General features: G+C 42.5%; 1 protein-coding gene across 1 annotated transcript in view; it reads right to left on the bottom strand.

The window, feature by feature from the left end:
• The window catches only part of SMYD2 (SET and MYND domain containing 2), a 29340-nt gene extending 16751 nt beyond the window's left edge, over positions 1–12589 (bottom strand). Inside the window, exons 1-3 of the mRNA XM_082481328.1 lie at positions 12259–12589; positions 9101–9164; positions 1539–1649 (exon numbers count right to left, since the gene is read on the bottom strand). Coding sequence (XP_082337454.1) covers positions 1539–1649; positions 9101–9164; positions 12259–12440 — 357 coding nt within the window. The 5' untranslated portion in view covers positions 12441–12589. The remainder of the gene's footprint in view (positions 1–1538; positions 1650–9100; positions 9165–12258) is intronic.
• Between the last annotated feature and the right edge of the window lie 4233 nt (positions 12590–16822).

Here is a 16822-nt window from a genome sequence, read left to right on the forward strand (position 1 = left end):
TTAGGAACTCCTACCTGTAAAGCAAACCCAAATCCACACTGTATGAAATTTATAGAAGTTTATGAACAGCAACAAATTAAATTGACCGCCCTTAGTAAAGCCATAGAAATATTCTCTCCACACCAAATTAGGCAGCCAAAGATTAACTCCTATCAAATTTATATACATAAACTGAACAGTATTTTAAATATGTCATTTGCTTTGTTCTAGACATTCAGAAAGCTGCTAACAATAGCAAGCAGGCAGGAGACGGGCTTTGCTTTGAGGAAAGTGAATAAACTGACTGTTGACAGAGTTCAAAAGCAATGCTCCATTGTTGGCCTAAGGCCACTTCTTTGTAATCTTGGCCATTAAATATGGCTTTGCAGGTGGCCCAGCAGCTGAGGTTCAGGGACTACGGTTTGCATATTTAGCTTTTATATGACATGTAGGGTTCTCCCCCCTCCCTGTAAGCGATAAAAGCACAAATTTATTCCAATGACTTTTTGTCATTAAACATTCGATTTTGTTTGTGGATCACCACTAAACCACGCTTTAATTAAGTCACACACACATACATTCACACACACAGCAAGTACGCAGCTACCTTCCCAGCAGGCCACCAAAATCCTCACTACATACAGTATCCAGGTTGCCCTTGTCACATAAGCAGACCTCAATCACACAAATATGCTTCAAAGAGGATTTGTTTTTGTGGAGAGAGTTTAGAGCTCTACAAAGATACACAGCATAATAACCTTGAAACTCATGAAGCCCATCCCCTCCCTGTAAGCACTTGTGTTATCCTCAGTATCCATATAGTTAGGGGACACTGAAATGGAGGTTGACATTGCAATCTTATTTCCTTACTAATAATATTCTTTTTCGGCAAAGACCAAGGTCTTGAGATTTCTCTCTCAATCTCTGTTTATCACCAGTTAGTTCCACCAATTATAAACATTTATACCTGAATACCTCAGAGGTGTTCTTGACTCACAAATGTACTGGGAGTTACATATTACACAATGCTATGCAGATATAGCTGAAAAATAGTAAAACAAGCAACTGCTTCATAAAGACGTCAGCGCCTGCAGACAGATTAACACTAGAAGCGTTCCTCAGAATTTAACCACATGTACCAAGTCTCATTCTTCCTCTTCACCAACATGGCCTTGGTGCTAGCCCACACGTGTAACCAAGAGCTCCAATCTACCAGAACAGAGGCTGAAACACTATGCACCCTGTGAAACTATCAGTAAACTTTTCCACACTCTGTTCAACGGTACCTTGGCCGTAAATTACAGCTACACAGCTTAAAATCTCACTAGCCTTTTGCCATCTTCCCCCAGAAGTCTCCAGCTGGACTGTAGTGGCCCTGACACTGTGGTCCGATGGTCAGTTTGTTCAGCTGTTCAAGCTCTGTATTACACCCGTCTATACACAGGAAGCTAGTATGCATGTGCTTTGCAGGGACAGTTACTGTCGGTCAATTTTCATTTTCCTGCCTTCCCTGGCACTCAGAATAGGAATGTACCTCGCAAGTCTAGCCTCCTGCTCACCTGTTTGGCAAGGATCCTCGCTGTTAGCCTCACGGTCTCTGAGGGATTCCAGTTCTGCCCAAAAGCGCACATGGCAGAACACTCTAGTTTGTGCATTGGCCAGTCTTCCTTCTGAAAATGCAGAAAAATATTAAAAAAAAAAAAGAGCCATGAAGATAAAGTGATGAAAAAGAGGATGCAGCAAGTCCTGCCAGATCCTAGAGGTCAAGTGAAATGTGTTTCCTTTAAAAAAGTAAGATGACACTCACTAAATCTGAACAAAAGCTTGAGTCACATTTAAGGGGTACAGCTATCCTGCTTTTTTCAAACAAATTCACAAGGGATGAGTTAAGGTCAGAACATCTTCATTTATTCAATGGAAAAAAAGAATTAAATGACGAAGAAGCAAACAGACAACATGATTTATAAATCACCAGTTCTTATTGTTCAGATCAAGCACGTGAGGACAGAGTAGGTCTGAGCTTGATGGCTTTATGGGGTTCATTTCCATTTAATACCTTGGCCCCTCATTATGAGACGACCCTGGTATAATCAGGAGTAATGTTTCTGAAGTCAATGGATTTACAATCACTGTAAGAATCAGTATATGTAAGGTCAAAACCAGACCTACTGGATAGAATTATCAGCTTTTTTCCTTTAATGTTGTAGAACAAGCTAGGCAATGAAAACACACTAATAAAAACAAACACATTTTAGTTAAGAATGTATAGCATATTCCTAGCTCAACATATAATAACCCCTGGAGTGATGGCACAAGCCACTGGCTTTTGGCATGCTACAGATTTCCTCCAAAGCAAAAGAATCTTTCAAAAATGAGCACACAATCACAGATTAACACTCTGCATTGGCACACAGAGTCTGGCATGGGCTGTCCTCAAACTGCATTAAGTTTCATTTATTTATTCAAACTTGGAAATATTCTTATTTCTGTATTTGAGCAATGCACAGTTATTTATTTCTGTATCTCAATCCAAACACACATTTATAGCACTGGGTTAGAACAGACTTACAGTGTTCTGCATTAAGTTTTGTTTTCAGACCAGCTTCAAACTGGTGGAAAATGGTAGCAGAGGAAAGAAATCACAACAAATCCCACAAATTTATAATTGATTGAAAGTGAAAACTTAAAAAACATTTTGCAGCCTCCAGAAAGTTCTTAATTCCCCTTACTGTGATTCACCCAGTATCACAGACCCTGTATTAGCCCACTCAAAGAAAAAATTAAATTAATTTTAAAAAAATAAAAATCAATATAGCCCATCAGAGTGACTGAGTGGCAGAAACAGAAGAAAACCAGAGTGTCCCTCAGCTGTTTAACCACTGATGGCAAGAATCGTTTCAGACACCCTAGGCTATCTAAAACATCTACATAGGACCAGTAGATATGACACAGGTTTACTGGGAGATGCATTCCTTGTGTGAGCTACAGCTGGAGGGCCACATAGGACAACCCAAGGCACCTCAAACAGCCAGATGAATCAGGATCCCCAGTGTCTCCTGCCTTGGCTGATCCACTTATTTACAGGTTTTGCAGATCAAAACAAAAGCCGAGATCACTAATTTCAGAGTTAGTACACCAAAAATTCTTCCATTGAAAATGGCCGTTTTAATTGCCCTGGGCATGGACAGCTTTAGGATTTTATTTTATTAGGCACAGAAAGCTGAACTCTGTCCCAGCCTCATGTAGGATTTGAAGCAGTGCAACACTGCAAGGGTATTCAAACCCTCACAATGTCAACTTCATTGTCCTTTATATCTCAGTATGGTCCTTCCAAAAAGACCTACATAGAGGTTGCTTGAAATAAGCTCCAGTGTAAGTGTTCCAAGAGGATGCAGCAATAGAGACCAGGATAACCAAAATAGTATATTACACTGTAACCATGTCATGTGCAATTACGCTCCCAACTCTCCTACAGCTGTCACACTACAAAATGCATCCCCCAAGGGACCTGTTTCCTATTTATGCCCCAAGACCTTTTTCTGGAAAATTCACAACAGCCTTTGCTTAGGAGTCCACAGGCTAAAGGCTAAGAAGACAGACAGAGCAAGACCTCATCTCTGACCCCTTCTTGCACACCCACAATGCCCACCAACTTCAGCGTGATTGCTGGGTGTGCAAGAAGCGAAGGCACAGAACCTGAAGTTTTGCAGGACAAGCATTCATACACACCGGTTAAATAAACACGATATCATTTTACCTGATAAAACAAAAAATCAAAATGCAAAATCACATGCATGTCTCAAAGCAGTGTTTTTAAAAATCCGTTTGTTCCCTTTATTCTTTACCCATTTGTTAATTAAAATCTTTCCCCAGGCAGAATCATACTGAGTTATATGAACTAGTAGGGAGGTTTAAGGGACAAGATACGGCTGAATTGTGCAAAATGAGATAAAAGCCTGAAACACCACAAGAAGACAGAGTACTGATGACTGAGTAATACCTGGGATGGAAATACTGTGACAGTAGCTTTCCCTGAGATCACAGCAGGACTGTATTTTGCATTCTTTTCCACGTTTTTCTCTTAAGTAGTTCGAATTATAACAGGTAGCATTGTTCTAGTTGAATCCTTAATGCTAAATTAATGATATTTTCTTCCTATTTTCATTACATCCACAGTATTTTTCCCTTCATTTAGGACTGAGTGACAACATTTTTGGAAGGGAAGTTCTTTAAAGCTTATGCTTTTCACATCAAAGCATGGAAACAATCTTCTCCACCAAGTTCTTCAAAATGACTCCACCATCCACGACCACTGGATTAATTCCCAGAACACTGCCATATAGCTTAGCATAAAAACAAAACAAAAAAAAAAACAAAATCAAAACCAACAAATAACAAAATGAAATACTCAAAAAAATAAGACTCAAGTCCAAACAAATGTCCTTGTACCTCCTTCATTACGTGGACTTTTTCAATAGGATGTAAGATTTCTGCTGTATTTCACTTGATGGAAAAGAAACACATACAAATACCAGACAGAATGCATGGCAAGCCAGTGCAGTGGTTAAGCCCACTTTTTCAAATACTTAAGGCCCAATTATGGTCAAATGGCATCCAACTCTTTAATCAAGTTTCAGTGAGGCAACTTCTGATGTCTGATGTTATCCGGTAAAGTTCTCCGATACCTTCACTGCTTGGTAAAGGACTGCAAGACTTTCACAGATCTTCACAGTCAGTCTTCCCTACCATCATTTACCAAATGCTGGGCCACAGAGGGTATTTGACTTCCATGGGTTAATGTTCAAAAGGTTCTCAGGAGACATTTATCCAAGAAAATTACATGGAGAAAATTTTTGAATAGGGGGACAGACACTTCCCCCAGGCAATCTTAAGCAGGGTCTTACAGTGTCAGATTCCTCTTCTGCAGAATCATTACAGCAAGAATTTCATATTTTTTCTACGGCTCACCAGAGTGGGCAATTTCTACAAGATCCCATTTAAAACACATCTGCTTGATGCTAATTCCAGGTCTACAAATACAATTTGAGACTTACTAGCTGGTTAAAAATACGTTTCCCTTACTTCAGAAATACCAACTATAGCACTCTTTAACATGACATTTTAAGAAAAACCCGTAAATATTTTGTTTGAAATATATTTCAAATACAGAAAGTCATGACAAAAACATCTCTTTCTGCACTTTGTCTAGCTGATCTCCACTCTGTCTGGGATAAATAATAGCTATGTGTAATAACAGAAAGAGGAGCTCCAGTAGCTGGTTCAAGTTCACCAGTTCCACAATTGCAACCACGTAACCCTCTTAAAACATTTCTCTTCAGAGTGTTTCAGCAGCTAATTTCTGAGGAGAAAAAATGAGCACAGGTCTCCTGCTGTTTGACTAAAATTATTATAATTTAAGAAGTCAAGACCCGAACAGCTGCAGATGGGGTCTGAAAGCCACTACTATAATAACAGGCCTGTGCTTCCAGGAGGCAATAGTGGAGAGCAGAGCGGTATGAATCAGCCAGAAAGCACAAACCTTTTTTAAAGGAGAACTGGATTAGGGGCTGGGAAAAGAAAGACACAGGAAACCCAGGCTAGATCCTACCAACCCACAAAACATTCAAGGCAGCAAGGACAGGCAGAAGACAACTTCCACTCTCATGTGCCCTGCATCCGAGACTGAATCTACGCCTATGCAAACATCCAGCTTACTAGAGGTCAAACTTAAGGTTATCTATCTTGAAAGCAAAATAATAGACCAAAAGAGGCAAAAGACATGTTAGTACTAAAGGAATTGTGCCAGGGTCAGCGTGCGTGCATATGTGGGCATATAGAGAGTGCCCTAAACAAGTCAGCCACTGTATCACTGCAAGACTTTGTCTTCCCCCAGGCTCAGTCCTTCACACTACAGTGTGACACCACCTTTCGCAGTGACCATGGCAAAGGAATTATACTGCAAAGCAGGGCTTGGTCAATGCTCCACACACCTGGCCATATGGCAGGAGATACACTCTTTTACTACTTCGGGGGATCTTCAGCAAGTCCATGTATCTTTGTGTACCTATACTCCAATGCCAAAACAGAAATGTCACAAAGGCTGCTGTGAGGCTTCATTCATTAAATGCCTGGAAAGTATTTTAAGAACCTCAAAACAAGGATACTATATGGCTCAGAGTGTGAAATACATGCAGTGTCACTACCTTTACTTTCGATAACCATGTTATTCTGAAAGAGAAAAAAAAAATCTCGTTCAACAGAAATGCACTAGAGAGGAAGATGTCTGCACTTATAAAATCCGTAATTCTGAAAAAGACATCCAAAAAATGTTTCCTGCTGCACACTTTGGCACTTTTCTCTTGTCTCCTCCTGATCCATCTGTCCCCACCACTAGAAAGAGCGCCTATGAATTGTGGTATAGCAGGTCTTTAAGTAAGAAAAGAGTACGCTCAAAAAATTTGGTTTTCGATCTCATACAGTATACTTCATGTGATAAACAGTTGTCAAACTGAATTACATTGAGTAACAAGGTACTAGTCAACATATTAAATTATACCATGTCCTTGCTGGGTACATGTAATTTTTAGCTGAGCAAAGAAAACATGGATTTACAGAGAAAATTAACTTAAAATAAAAATCAAATGAACAATGCCATCACAATTCTCAAGTACAGCCCTGCCCTTCTATCAGTGTTGTATGAAGAAGTCTCACATCCATGGAGGCAAAAGGGACACACTTACTGTACATTCCAGTGTTACAAGTTCAGTATCAAGGCACAAATGTCCTTTTTGGCTTTGACAAAGAAGTGCTGAACTGCTGAAAAGTGCCTTTGAACAAGACAGGGATGAAGATGCAATGCAGATTATCTGTGCAGCACGTACAGTCAGTGGAGACCAGTTTCTAGAGAATACTATGCTTGAAAGTAACTTTGAAAGAATGTCAAAGAATTCAATCTCAGCAACATTCATAAATTTCATCAGACTAACTCAGAAGTGACCAAAACATGGAAGATAACATTAAATCAACTAGGGAGTCAAAAGCCACATGCATATCAACAGTAGCACCTGGGCTTGTCACACTATTGACTAGACATCACAACATCTAAAAAATGCCTTTATATCTAAAGCATCATACTACACACCAACATACAGAAAAGATTTTAATTCAGTAACTTATCAGACAGACAGGCTTCTGCTAAGCATCATCTCCTGCAGTCTTAAGGACAGTCAGTTTGAGCAGTTCACTTTTTATTCTTGGAATATGCCCTGCTAGAGAAAGGGTATTCTAACCACCAAAAAAAAAAACAACAAAAAAAAAAATCAAACAAAACCCAAACCCCCAAATTAAGAAAGTAATACATGTACAAGACTTCACCCAGTGGAAAGAGAGAAAAAAAAGCTCATTGTACTTAAATATAAAAGTATAAACTTTGTCACGGCTAGAATTCAGGACACTGAGGGAGGGACTGAAGAAGAGACTTGGAGGTAAAAGCAAAGGGCAATGGATCAGCAGAAGTAAGTTCTACTACTTCCATCGTGATATCTCCTTGCTATTTTTCCTGGCACAAATCACTGAGCTTTCCTACTTCAGTAAATCTTGCTTGCTTGCTTCAAAAAACATTGTGAATTTTATACGGTAAGTGAAGAAACTTGCAACCTCAGACAAAAAGCGCTATTTGTTCAAGTATTTCCTTCCCTCATCTAGTTAAAAGCTTCCTAAGAAATAATGTCATATGGAAACATTTCTTACAAATAAGTATTTCTTGTAAAAGAACCATGGATCTTCTCTGCACTGCCTTTAAAACTCACCCAGATTTCTCTCAAAAGCCTTAAGGACACTCATGTAGTATGTGTTCTCTTTCTTCCCAGAAACTGCTGGCTATCAGTCTTTCAATATTCTGTGAACTATTGCAAATTTTGTTAAAAACTTATTTAAGTATTTTGAGTCCTCTTGGTGCTTCAAAACCAACAGACCATTTGATTTACCCACAATCGACTAGGACACTGTGGGAAAGCAGGAATCCAGGGAGACAACAGAAGGAAAACTAAGGGGAGGCCAGGCTCATTTTGCAACTTGCACAATGGGAGACTAAGATACATCCTTGAAATAAAAGTGGTAGCCATCTCCAAAGTGCTTGGGAACTAAACAGCACAAACTGCAACATCTCCGTCCAGATACTGACAATGGAAAATACTTTGCACGCAACCCACATGCTCATCTGCAGGCTAACATGTAGGAGAAAGTTCGGATTATTTATAGCTAACGCATAGTTGCATGCCAGTCCTTTGGTAACTCAAATCCTTCACAAGCACTGTTCCATACTCTGCGCCCAGCACCACAGATCTTACATAGCTTACACTATTTAGCTAGCAACCCAGTTGAGTTTTTCCCACATAAGCTGGATAATTCTTCCATGCCAAGAAGACAGCCCAGAGAGGGCAGATACTAGATCTGGCAAAAAATATTTTTTTGAAAGGTCTTTATTCCAGTTCAAAGTAAAAATGGAATTGAAACTGCATGCAAGTGTCTTCATATTGCTCTACTTTAGTGTATACTTCTATTGTATTTTCACTGGCTTTTGAGAAACAAAGTATACAAAAAGAATAAAAGTTGCCAGAATGAGTGAGTTCAGGAGAAAGCATGGTAGTTTTCAAACAGTTATGACTCCTGTCAGCTTTGGCCACACAAAACATTTGCGATTCTAAAGAAAACAAAAAGAACCAACAAAAAACCCTTAAGATAGCTGTTTAGTGATTTGATTTTTCCATTAGACACAGACTGTCTTACCAGTTTCGCAAGCTAATGTTAAATTATCTGGTTTGTGCTTAAAGAAAAAAGTAATATAGATGTAATTAGTGGGCTGACAGGCAGCTCTAATCAAAGTCTCAGTGGTACCAAGCCCTGGAGCTACTGATCTTGAAAGACTCATGCAGACCATGTCCAAATCCTGTAATTGTCCAATGCACAACTCCATGGTCAGCATCTGTGGGATGCTGAAACTGACTGGACTACCATTAACCATAGCTACAATTAGAGGCTATCAATGCCACACAAACAGAAATGGAGTTCAGCAACCCCCGCCCTTCTTCCCCCTGCATCCTCACAAATTGTATTACCATACCTGACATTCCACATTGCAGTAAAAAGCCTGTTTACATCTTCCACACTTGGACAATCCTTCTTTCCTTAAAAAGAAAACAGAAGTTATTCTATTATATAAATCTGAATGAAATATGAATGTATCCTATATAATTTTTCGCACAATATTTTGCAGTTCACAATGAAAACTGTATTTTCTTCAGAACACTATGGCTACAGCTTGAACCCAATCTTCCGACAGCAGACACTACTTTTATTTGTTTAGAGTTTCAAAAGTAAGATTTTCCTAACAGCTGTTATTATGCAAAAGCACTCTGCTGTCCAGATAAATTGCTGGGTTTGGAAATGTTATTCTATGCTGTTTGACAGACAGTGTCATTTTTTGCCATTATATGATGCATACTGATAGCTAACTTTTTTCCTTGTTTTCCAAACTTCCCAATTATATACTTGCCCACCAATATTAACCCTTTGCTTCTGCTCTGCCAGTTCCATTGCTTCTCTGTCTGGTTACAGAAAACACAACCACTGTTTCGTGAGTAACCGTCTCCCAACACTGAGAAAACAAGCTGCATTATTAAATACACTGTTTGATCTCCTATTACCACATATCCTCTTACTGTCCCGCTAACATCTGCTCCAATATCTGTGTATTCTAAGGTGACCTAAGGCTCATGTTCTTCTTTTTATATATTTGTATATATCCCAACACAGGGAACTGCCAAAAGGAAGGTCTTTTTCTGCTTCAAGGTGCATGTGTTACCCAACACATAATATTTTGGTGTGACAGCAATAGGGATCTCTCAGCAGTATTTAATACTTTAAAATGTCTACACGCCCGCCTCCAGTATAAGCGGCAAAAAAATTGTCTTAAACTGAGGTAAGTTCATTGGAGTAAAATAAGGGTGAGCATCCTCATACAATATGATAATGCACAACACTTCAGAGGTCACTGGCATTCAGAGTCCATAAAGCGTGGCAGGTCTTGACACCCTCAAAGTAGAAGGCGCAACGTGAGTGAGTCAGGCTAACATCATGACTCTGCTTGCTGACAGTATGTACCTCAAGCACAGCTGCATATTTCAAGTAACAAATACTATTAGATGCGAATACAATGTTCTGGTCTCATTCTGCACGTTTTACTACAACGGTTTTATGACCACTTAGCAAAGTTTCTCTTCCCAAGATGAGTGCTGAGCCCACAACTTTTCTCCTAACACTCTGCAAGTTCAACAAGTACAGTTCTGAATCTATTATGTGCTAGTTCAGCACTAATGCAACAAGGGACAGACACAAAACACATTTCTGAGCACTGGCAGAGTCAAGTTACATCACTGAGATGTCTCTCCTCTTAGTGGAACCTCATCACCCTGGTGTGAAATAGGTTTCAGACTACCCCACTGTAACTGCTATGGTACTGCATTCAGTAGATTCCTTGATCAGTGCACTCCTTCAGTGCTCCATGGGAGAAACCTGCATGGAGAACAAGTAGCATTTAAATAGGCTGCTCCTGGGGATGATCTTTAAAAGCCATTCCATGAGACAACTATTATCTCTACAATATTACTTCATAGCAATGGAACATAAAAAGTATTCCTTGGTCCTTTTACAGAGAGAAATCTTCTGGATGTGACAAAAATCCCAGCCAGTTTCTGTGGCACAAGGGCATTTGTGGTTAGTCACAAGAAAAAAAGCCAAAACTTGGAGTCTAGGAAAAGCCACAGAGGAAGGAGAGGAAAATCACCTCGGTTCCACAGTTCTTCAAATTAATGGGACTCGCTTCACTAATTTCACTAGGAACTATATTAGGTGCTCATATGCAAAGAGAAAGGTGAATAAAGCGAGTAAGTCATATAAGTAGATAATGTAATCAGGAAAGAAAAAGGACAAGGCCAAGAGAAAAGAGAAGAAAATGAAAAGCGTGAGTTAAGATGACAGGCAAGAGATGACAAGAGCTATTAGAGTGTAATAATTACATTCTTCAGCCTGCCCCTCAGCCTACATATGCAAGTAATACTTACCTACGAATAAAAACAGCAAAAGTACAACAGTAGTACAACAAAAGTACAACAGCACTGAGGCAAACACAAACATTTTCTCTGAGTTATAACCAGGTAAGCACTGTCATCCTTCAATAACCCATCAGAAGTCAGGAAAGTACTATGCCTTTTAAAAACACGGCGTGGTGTGACACGCCAGTGTCACATCCGTGCCTAATTTTCTAACGATAACCCTAAACGGCACTATATTTTTTTTTCTCCTGCAGCAGCTGACATTGACAGGTTTACGGCCCTTTTTTGGAATAACCCCAAGCGGGTCAAACCGCCCCTCCACACCGGGGAGGAGGGCAGAAAACCCCCAGAAAACTGGAGCCCCGGCCAGCCGCAGGCCCGCCGTCAAGCTTAAATGCTCACAGCCACACGGTAGCCGACCTCTCGCACTGCCCGCGCTCTGCCCTAGTAAAAGCGATTTGTCAAAAGACTAAGGTCTCGGGCAGAGAAGCGAAATATACAGATATTTCTGTGTGTTTCATTACATATAGATAAGATATACTCCATTCGTATATACTCCATTTGCACCACGGAAGCGCAAAAGGTGAATTTGGCATTCGCGCTCCCTTTCTCTCCAGTCAAAACCTCATTAAAATCAGTGAACGTTATGTTGCTACAAAGTTGGACGGATGGATGAAGCTTGCCGTGACAACACGGCTACGTACACGTCTACTTCACCGCAAGAGCATGTGAAGAGCAAAACTTTTTTTGTCCTTCTTCCCGTTTTCCTGAACAGTTAAGCAAAGAGAACCCGTTTCGAGATAAACGTTCGAGAACCACGAGCCGAGGAGGAGGGAAGTTTTACGAAGAAGGGCCCCCAGAGCCCCCCTGGCAACCCCCCTCCGCGGGGCACCGCTGCCACAACCGGCACTCGCGGGCCGAGGAGAGGGCAGGGCCGGGCCTGGCCGCTGGCTGAGTCGCGGCCTGCCCCGCCGCTGACTGACGCGGCCACGGCCGGGGGACGCAGGGAGGGCCGACACGCTGCTGGCTTGGGGCGGGCCGCCGCCGGCCGAACCGCCAGAAGCCGCCCCGGGGCCGGCCCCGCCGCAGCCCGCCGAGCCGCCGCCGCCTCCCCCCGCCCCCGCCCCGCTCCCCGGGCCCGCCCCAGGCCTCCCCCCGCCGGCCCTACCTGGCGAAGCAGCCGTCGCAGTGGCTGCCGCGCTCGCTGACGGTCAGCACGGCGGCGTAGGCCGGGCAGCTGAAGAGCAGCTCCCCCACGGCGTAGCGCCGCCGCGCCCGCAGCCCCCGGCCCTTGCCGGCGCTGACGAACCTCTCCAGGCCGTCCGGCTGCGGCGCCGCCTCCGAGCGCATCCTGCCGCGGGGAAGGAAAGGGGCGCCGGGGCAGGCCTCCGCCGGGCTCCCCTCCCGGCCCGCGTACGCCGGCACCGAGCGCCCAGGAAAGCCGCGGCCAGGGCCGGGGCCCGCCGGGTCCTAGCGCGCTGCGGGGAGCCGAAGGACCGCTGCCGCCTGCCCCTGCCCGCCGAGCGGCGCGGGGAGCGCCTCCTGCGGGAGGCGAGGGATTAGCCGGCCGGTGACCGGCGGGGGCGGCCGGCGGCTGCGCACCCGGGGAACTCGTTTTCCCGCTGCGGGCGCGGCTGGAAGGGGCTGGGGCAGCTTGGGCCGCGAAACCCTGCCCGGCAAGCGTGCTGGGCGAGCACGGCGGGCCGCCACCGCCCCCTCAGCTCACCCGCCGTGGGCTGGTATGGTGGAGGGGGGCTGCCTACGCACACCGCCACTCACAGGCGCGGGGGGAGCCTCCCCGAGACCCAGCCTGGAGCAGCGAGTGCCCCCGGGCAGGGTCTCGCCCCACCGACCTCGCAGCCCCGTCCTGGGGTAACAGCATGGCCTCCCAACACAAAGCACTTCAGTCACGGGCAGTTTTGCCGTTCAGGTCACAGGGGGCTTCAGGTGCCGTGGCCCACCTGATAACCAGGGCAATACTCCGCTCGTGCAAGCCATTCAGGTTCTCCCACTGCTCGTCCTGGTTTACACTGCCCGCCATAGGGCCCTGAGGGCAGAAGAACCCCTGCATAACCCATTTCTCCAGTGGTGCAAGGAAGTGAGGCTGCTGAAGATGGTGCGGTGGGCAGGAGGTGACAAAACGTGAGGGGAAGGGGCTTCCCAAGGTGACCGGGCCGGCCCACCCCTCCTGCAGCTGGGCCAGCTTGAGAGTCAGGCCAGGGCCTTGGCCAGTGTGGTGCTGGCGTGCGTGGCTTGTGGATACCACGTTTAGGTTACAGCTCAGAGGCTGGGAAGCTGACCATCCTCTCCTAGTATTTTAGGGTAATACCCTGTAGCCTGAGCCAAAAAAAATCCCATGGAATTAATGAAAAATTGTCGTAAGGGATAGGCTACTCTTCATAATAAATCAGTCAATCAGCAAACGATCAGGAAGTCTGAATATGACAGCGACAGCCATGTTGTAAATGCAATAAAACCTCCAACAGCAAGAAAAGACTGAATTTATGCAAAGTAAGAATTCTATCTTAGAATTATTAAGAATAAATCTATTACTGAAATCCAAAAGCAACCCAAGGGAAACCAAGAAAGCTGTCTGTACTAAGAAAAGTGCTACAGCTTTGTGTGCAAGTATTTTGCATATAATTATCAGTTGTACCACACCCTGATACAGCATTAAGAGAATATTGCTTTCAGAAAGACAAGTAAAGCATTGAAGTGAATGAAAATATTTTTGGTGCCACTTGTAGTTCACAAGCAATGTAGACTGATATAAGCATCCAAATGTTGTAATCTCTGCTATTAGTAGCTGTGTATTTAGGTTTGTGTTAAGTTATTTGTACATTAAATCACTGGTAAGCTCCTTTTTGACTAAACACACCGGTTGGAACTTGAGGCTCAAAATTTCTCCAAGGAAATAGATCAGTAAAGTGGAAAGAAAAGACATACATTGAAGCAGCTTACTTGAAATAAGAAATTAGCTTTCAAAAGTGCTTTGAGAATGTCACTAAATAAAAATAAAATAAAAATTGATCCAGTAGGATGAAGATGAAAGGACTAGATTTTAATCTGAGTGCAGTATGTGGCAGAGCTATTCATTTTGCTAATGCTATTCTTGTGTTGCTGAACTGAGAATCTAGTCCTAAATTAAAACAGCAGCAGTAGTCTATAGCTATCCAATATTCATATTCCAACCCAGTCTGTTTCTCTGGATAATTTCAACTAAGTAGAAGTAGAAATACTAAAATAACAGTAGGGAAAATAAGCATGCAAAATTCAATTTGCAAAAAATGTAACGCATCATATTGCCTCATTGCAGACACAGGGTGACAGCCACAGTGGGAGTGAGGCGCTACACTGAGGTGCACGACACCTTCCCCAGCATCACAGATATCCATCAAAGCTGGGTGCTGCTGTCCTTCTTTGCTGTCGGCACCCAAACGAGCCTCATCAGAGCTGACTCAGCATGCCACCTGAGCTGCAGCACAAGCGTGTCTGTATCTGCCTGAACTCCATCACATTTTCAGCTGTGAAGCACCTCCCCAGCTGCGTAAGCTCAACTATTTGTGGGGCCACCCCAAGAATCGGAATTTGGAAGTACTCCAGTGTAAGAGAAGTGATGCAACCCTCCAAACCTCAACCTTACCCCATTTTAAGCTGTATCTCTCACCATGGTATGGTCTTGCAGAGGCTGAGGTGGACAAACAAAGCTATGAGCTGGAAACAGGTCAGTGACAGCCCCAGGTATGGCCAAGGGGTGAACCAGCTCCAGGGGCCACCCAGGTAGCCCTGTCTGGGGCAGCAGGAGACAAGGTGCAGGGGTTGTGGGTGGGGGTGCCCAGGAAGGCTGGCCAGGGAAATTAAGGCCTGTTTGAATCCTCAGGTCCCCGACAATAAAGTATTCCATACGACTGATGTACTTTATATGCAGTTACATATCTTTAACACCTTTGAAGTTTTCTTCCATCGTAACATGATGAAACTAATGGAGCCACTGCAAAAATAATGTCTCTTTCTGGACTGGAATTATTTGAATTAGTTAAAACATCACATTTTACAAGGAGAACATAAGCAATGAAAATAGGTTTAGTCACTGAAAAATATGCTATCACCCTCTACCACTAAGCTAAATGCTAATTGTGACCCACTGCAGATCTACGGACAGCAGGGATGGAATTAGTGCATCCAGTTAGAATAATAAAAGCAGTATCTAATTGACTAACCAAGTACCGCATCTTGCGCATGAGGGCTGCCACTTACTCTGTATCCCAGTTCAGTGTAGATCGTGAATGTCTAGCTCAAAGGTCTGGACTCTTAATTATAGACATTTCTACAAGTAAGTATATTTAAAAATAGTAATCAATAATGTATTCACTTTATGAATGAATTAGCATTAACTGGGAAACTGCCCTTATGTTCAATCCAGTTTGATTAATTGATGGGTCAATTATAGGTAGACAAATAGAGTCACAGATCCTAAAACCATCTACTCTGACTTCTTATGCTGCACAAGCTATTGAATTCCTTGATCTAATTCCTGCTCAAAGTAGAGCAAAACTTTTAAGAAACAGCTAATCTTGATTTTAAAATGTCCTTAGTAAGCAGTTTTACAAAAAAAACCCTACTAAACATAACATGTTTTATTTCTACTCTTACTATGCCCAGTTGTCTTTTCATTTACTGGATCTTGTTATAACATTATAAACTATTTTGAAAAGCTCTCAACTTTTTTCTTTCTGCATTAGTACTTTTAGACACTGGTAAAATGAAATGATTCAGCATTTGCTTCTGAAAACATAGCATTGTATACTCCAGTAGTGAAATCCTGGTGACACTGAAGTCAATGACAAATTCCTACGTTCTTTAATGAAGCCATGATTTAATTTCTGTTTCCAGTAACGTTGTGTCCAAATAAAAGAGGTCTAACAACTCATACGCATTATCAGATCGCTTCTAAACGATACCTTGCGCCGGGTCAATAAGCTTCTGTAAGATCATGTAGGCTCACTGATGAGAAGCTTGTGAGAATGTTTCTTTTTTGGGGAACCAGCTGGGATGATGGCAAACGTTATCACACTCCTGTTCCACATTATCACCCTTGTTGAACAGCTGACAATTTGATTATGCCTCAGGTAATGAGGAAAAATTTGAATTTCAGTAGCTCTCTTTTTTAATAAACAGTCATTTAGTTTTAAAAACAAAAATAATAATTTCCTAAATAGGCTTTATTCCACCCTGAAAAATGTAGCTTTCCAAGAGATAATGCGTGAATATATTCACAAGAGTGAAATTCAGCACCGGCCTGCAGCCCCATTCAAACCCCCCAGGAGAAATTCAACCAGCTGCCTGCATAACTTTTAGCTTACTTTGGATGTTTTCAAGAAATAAAACTGGTTTGATAAGTTATTAATGAAAAGTGTTTTGTAACTACTTTGTTAGTATATTTATCCTCTCCCCCCTTTTCTATATTTATACAAAACCTGTAAATAAAACATGCTCTTTTGGATCTCCCTATTTTATCTGTGTTTTCATACCATGTTCGTCAGATAATCCGAACATGGGTTTTTATAAATCAGTTTGAATGCCTAAATAAATATTGTTTATTGCAAAACACAGACTTGTTAATCAATTTATGAAGATTCTCAAAGCTGTAGCGGTATAAATATGCATGCAACTGCTGAATAAATAGCCAACACCAGGGAGTTTCAAACAACCAGAAAAAGATTGGAGTGCTT

This window comes from Vanellus vanellus (genome assembly GCF_965231255.1).
Source record: "Vanellus vanellus genome assembly, chromosome: 3".
In the NCBI taxonomy this organism is placed as follows: Eukaryota; Metazoa; Chordata; class Aves; order Charadriiformes; family Charadriidae; genus Vanellus; species Vanellus vanellus.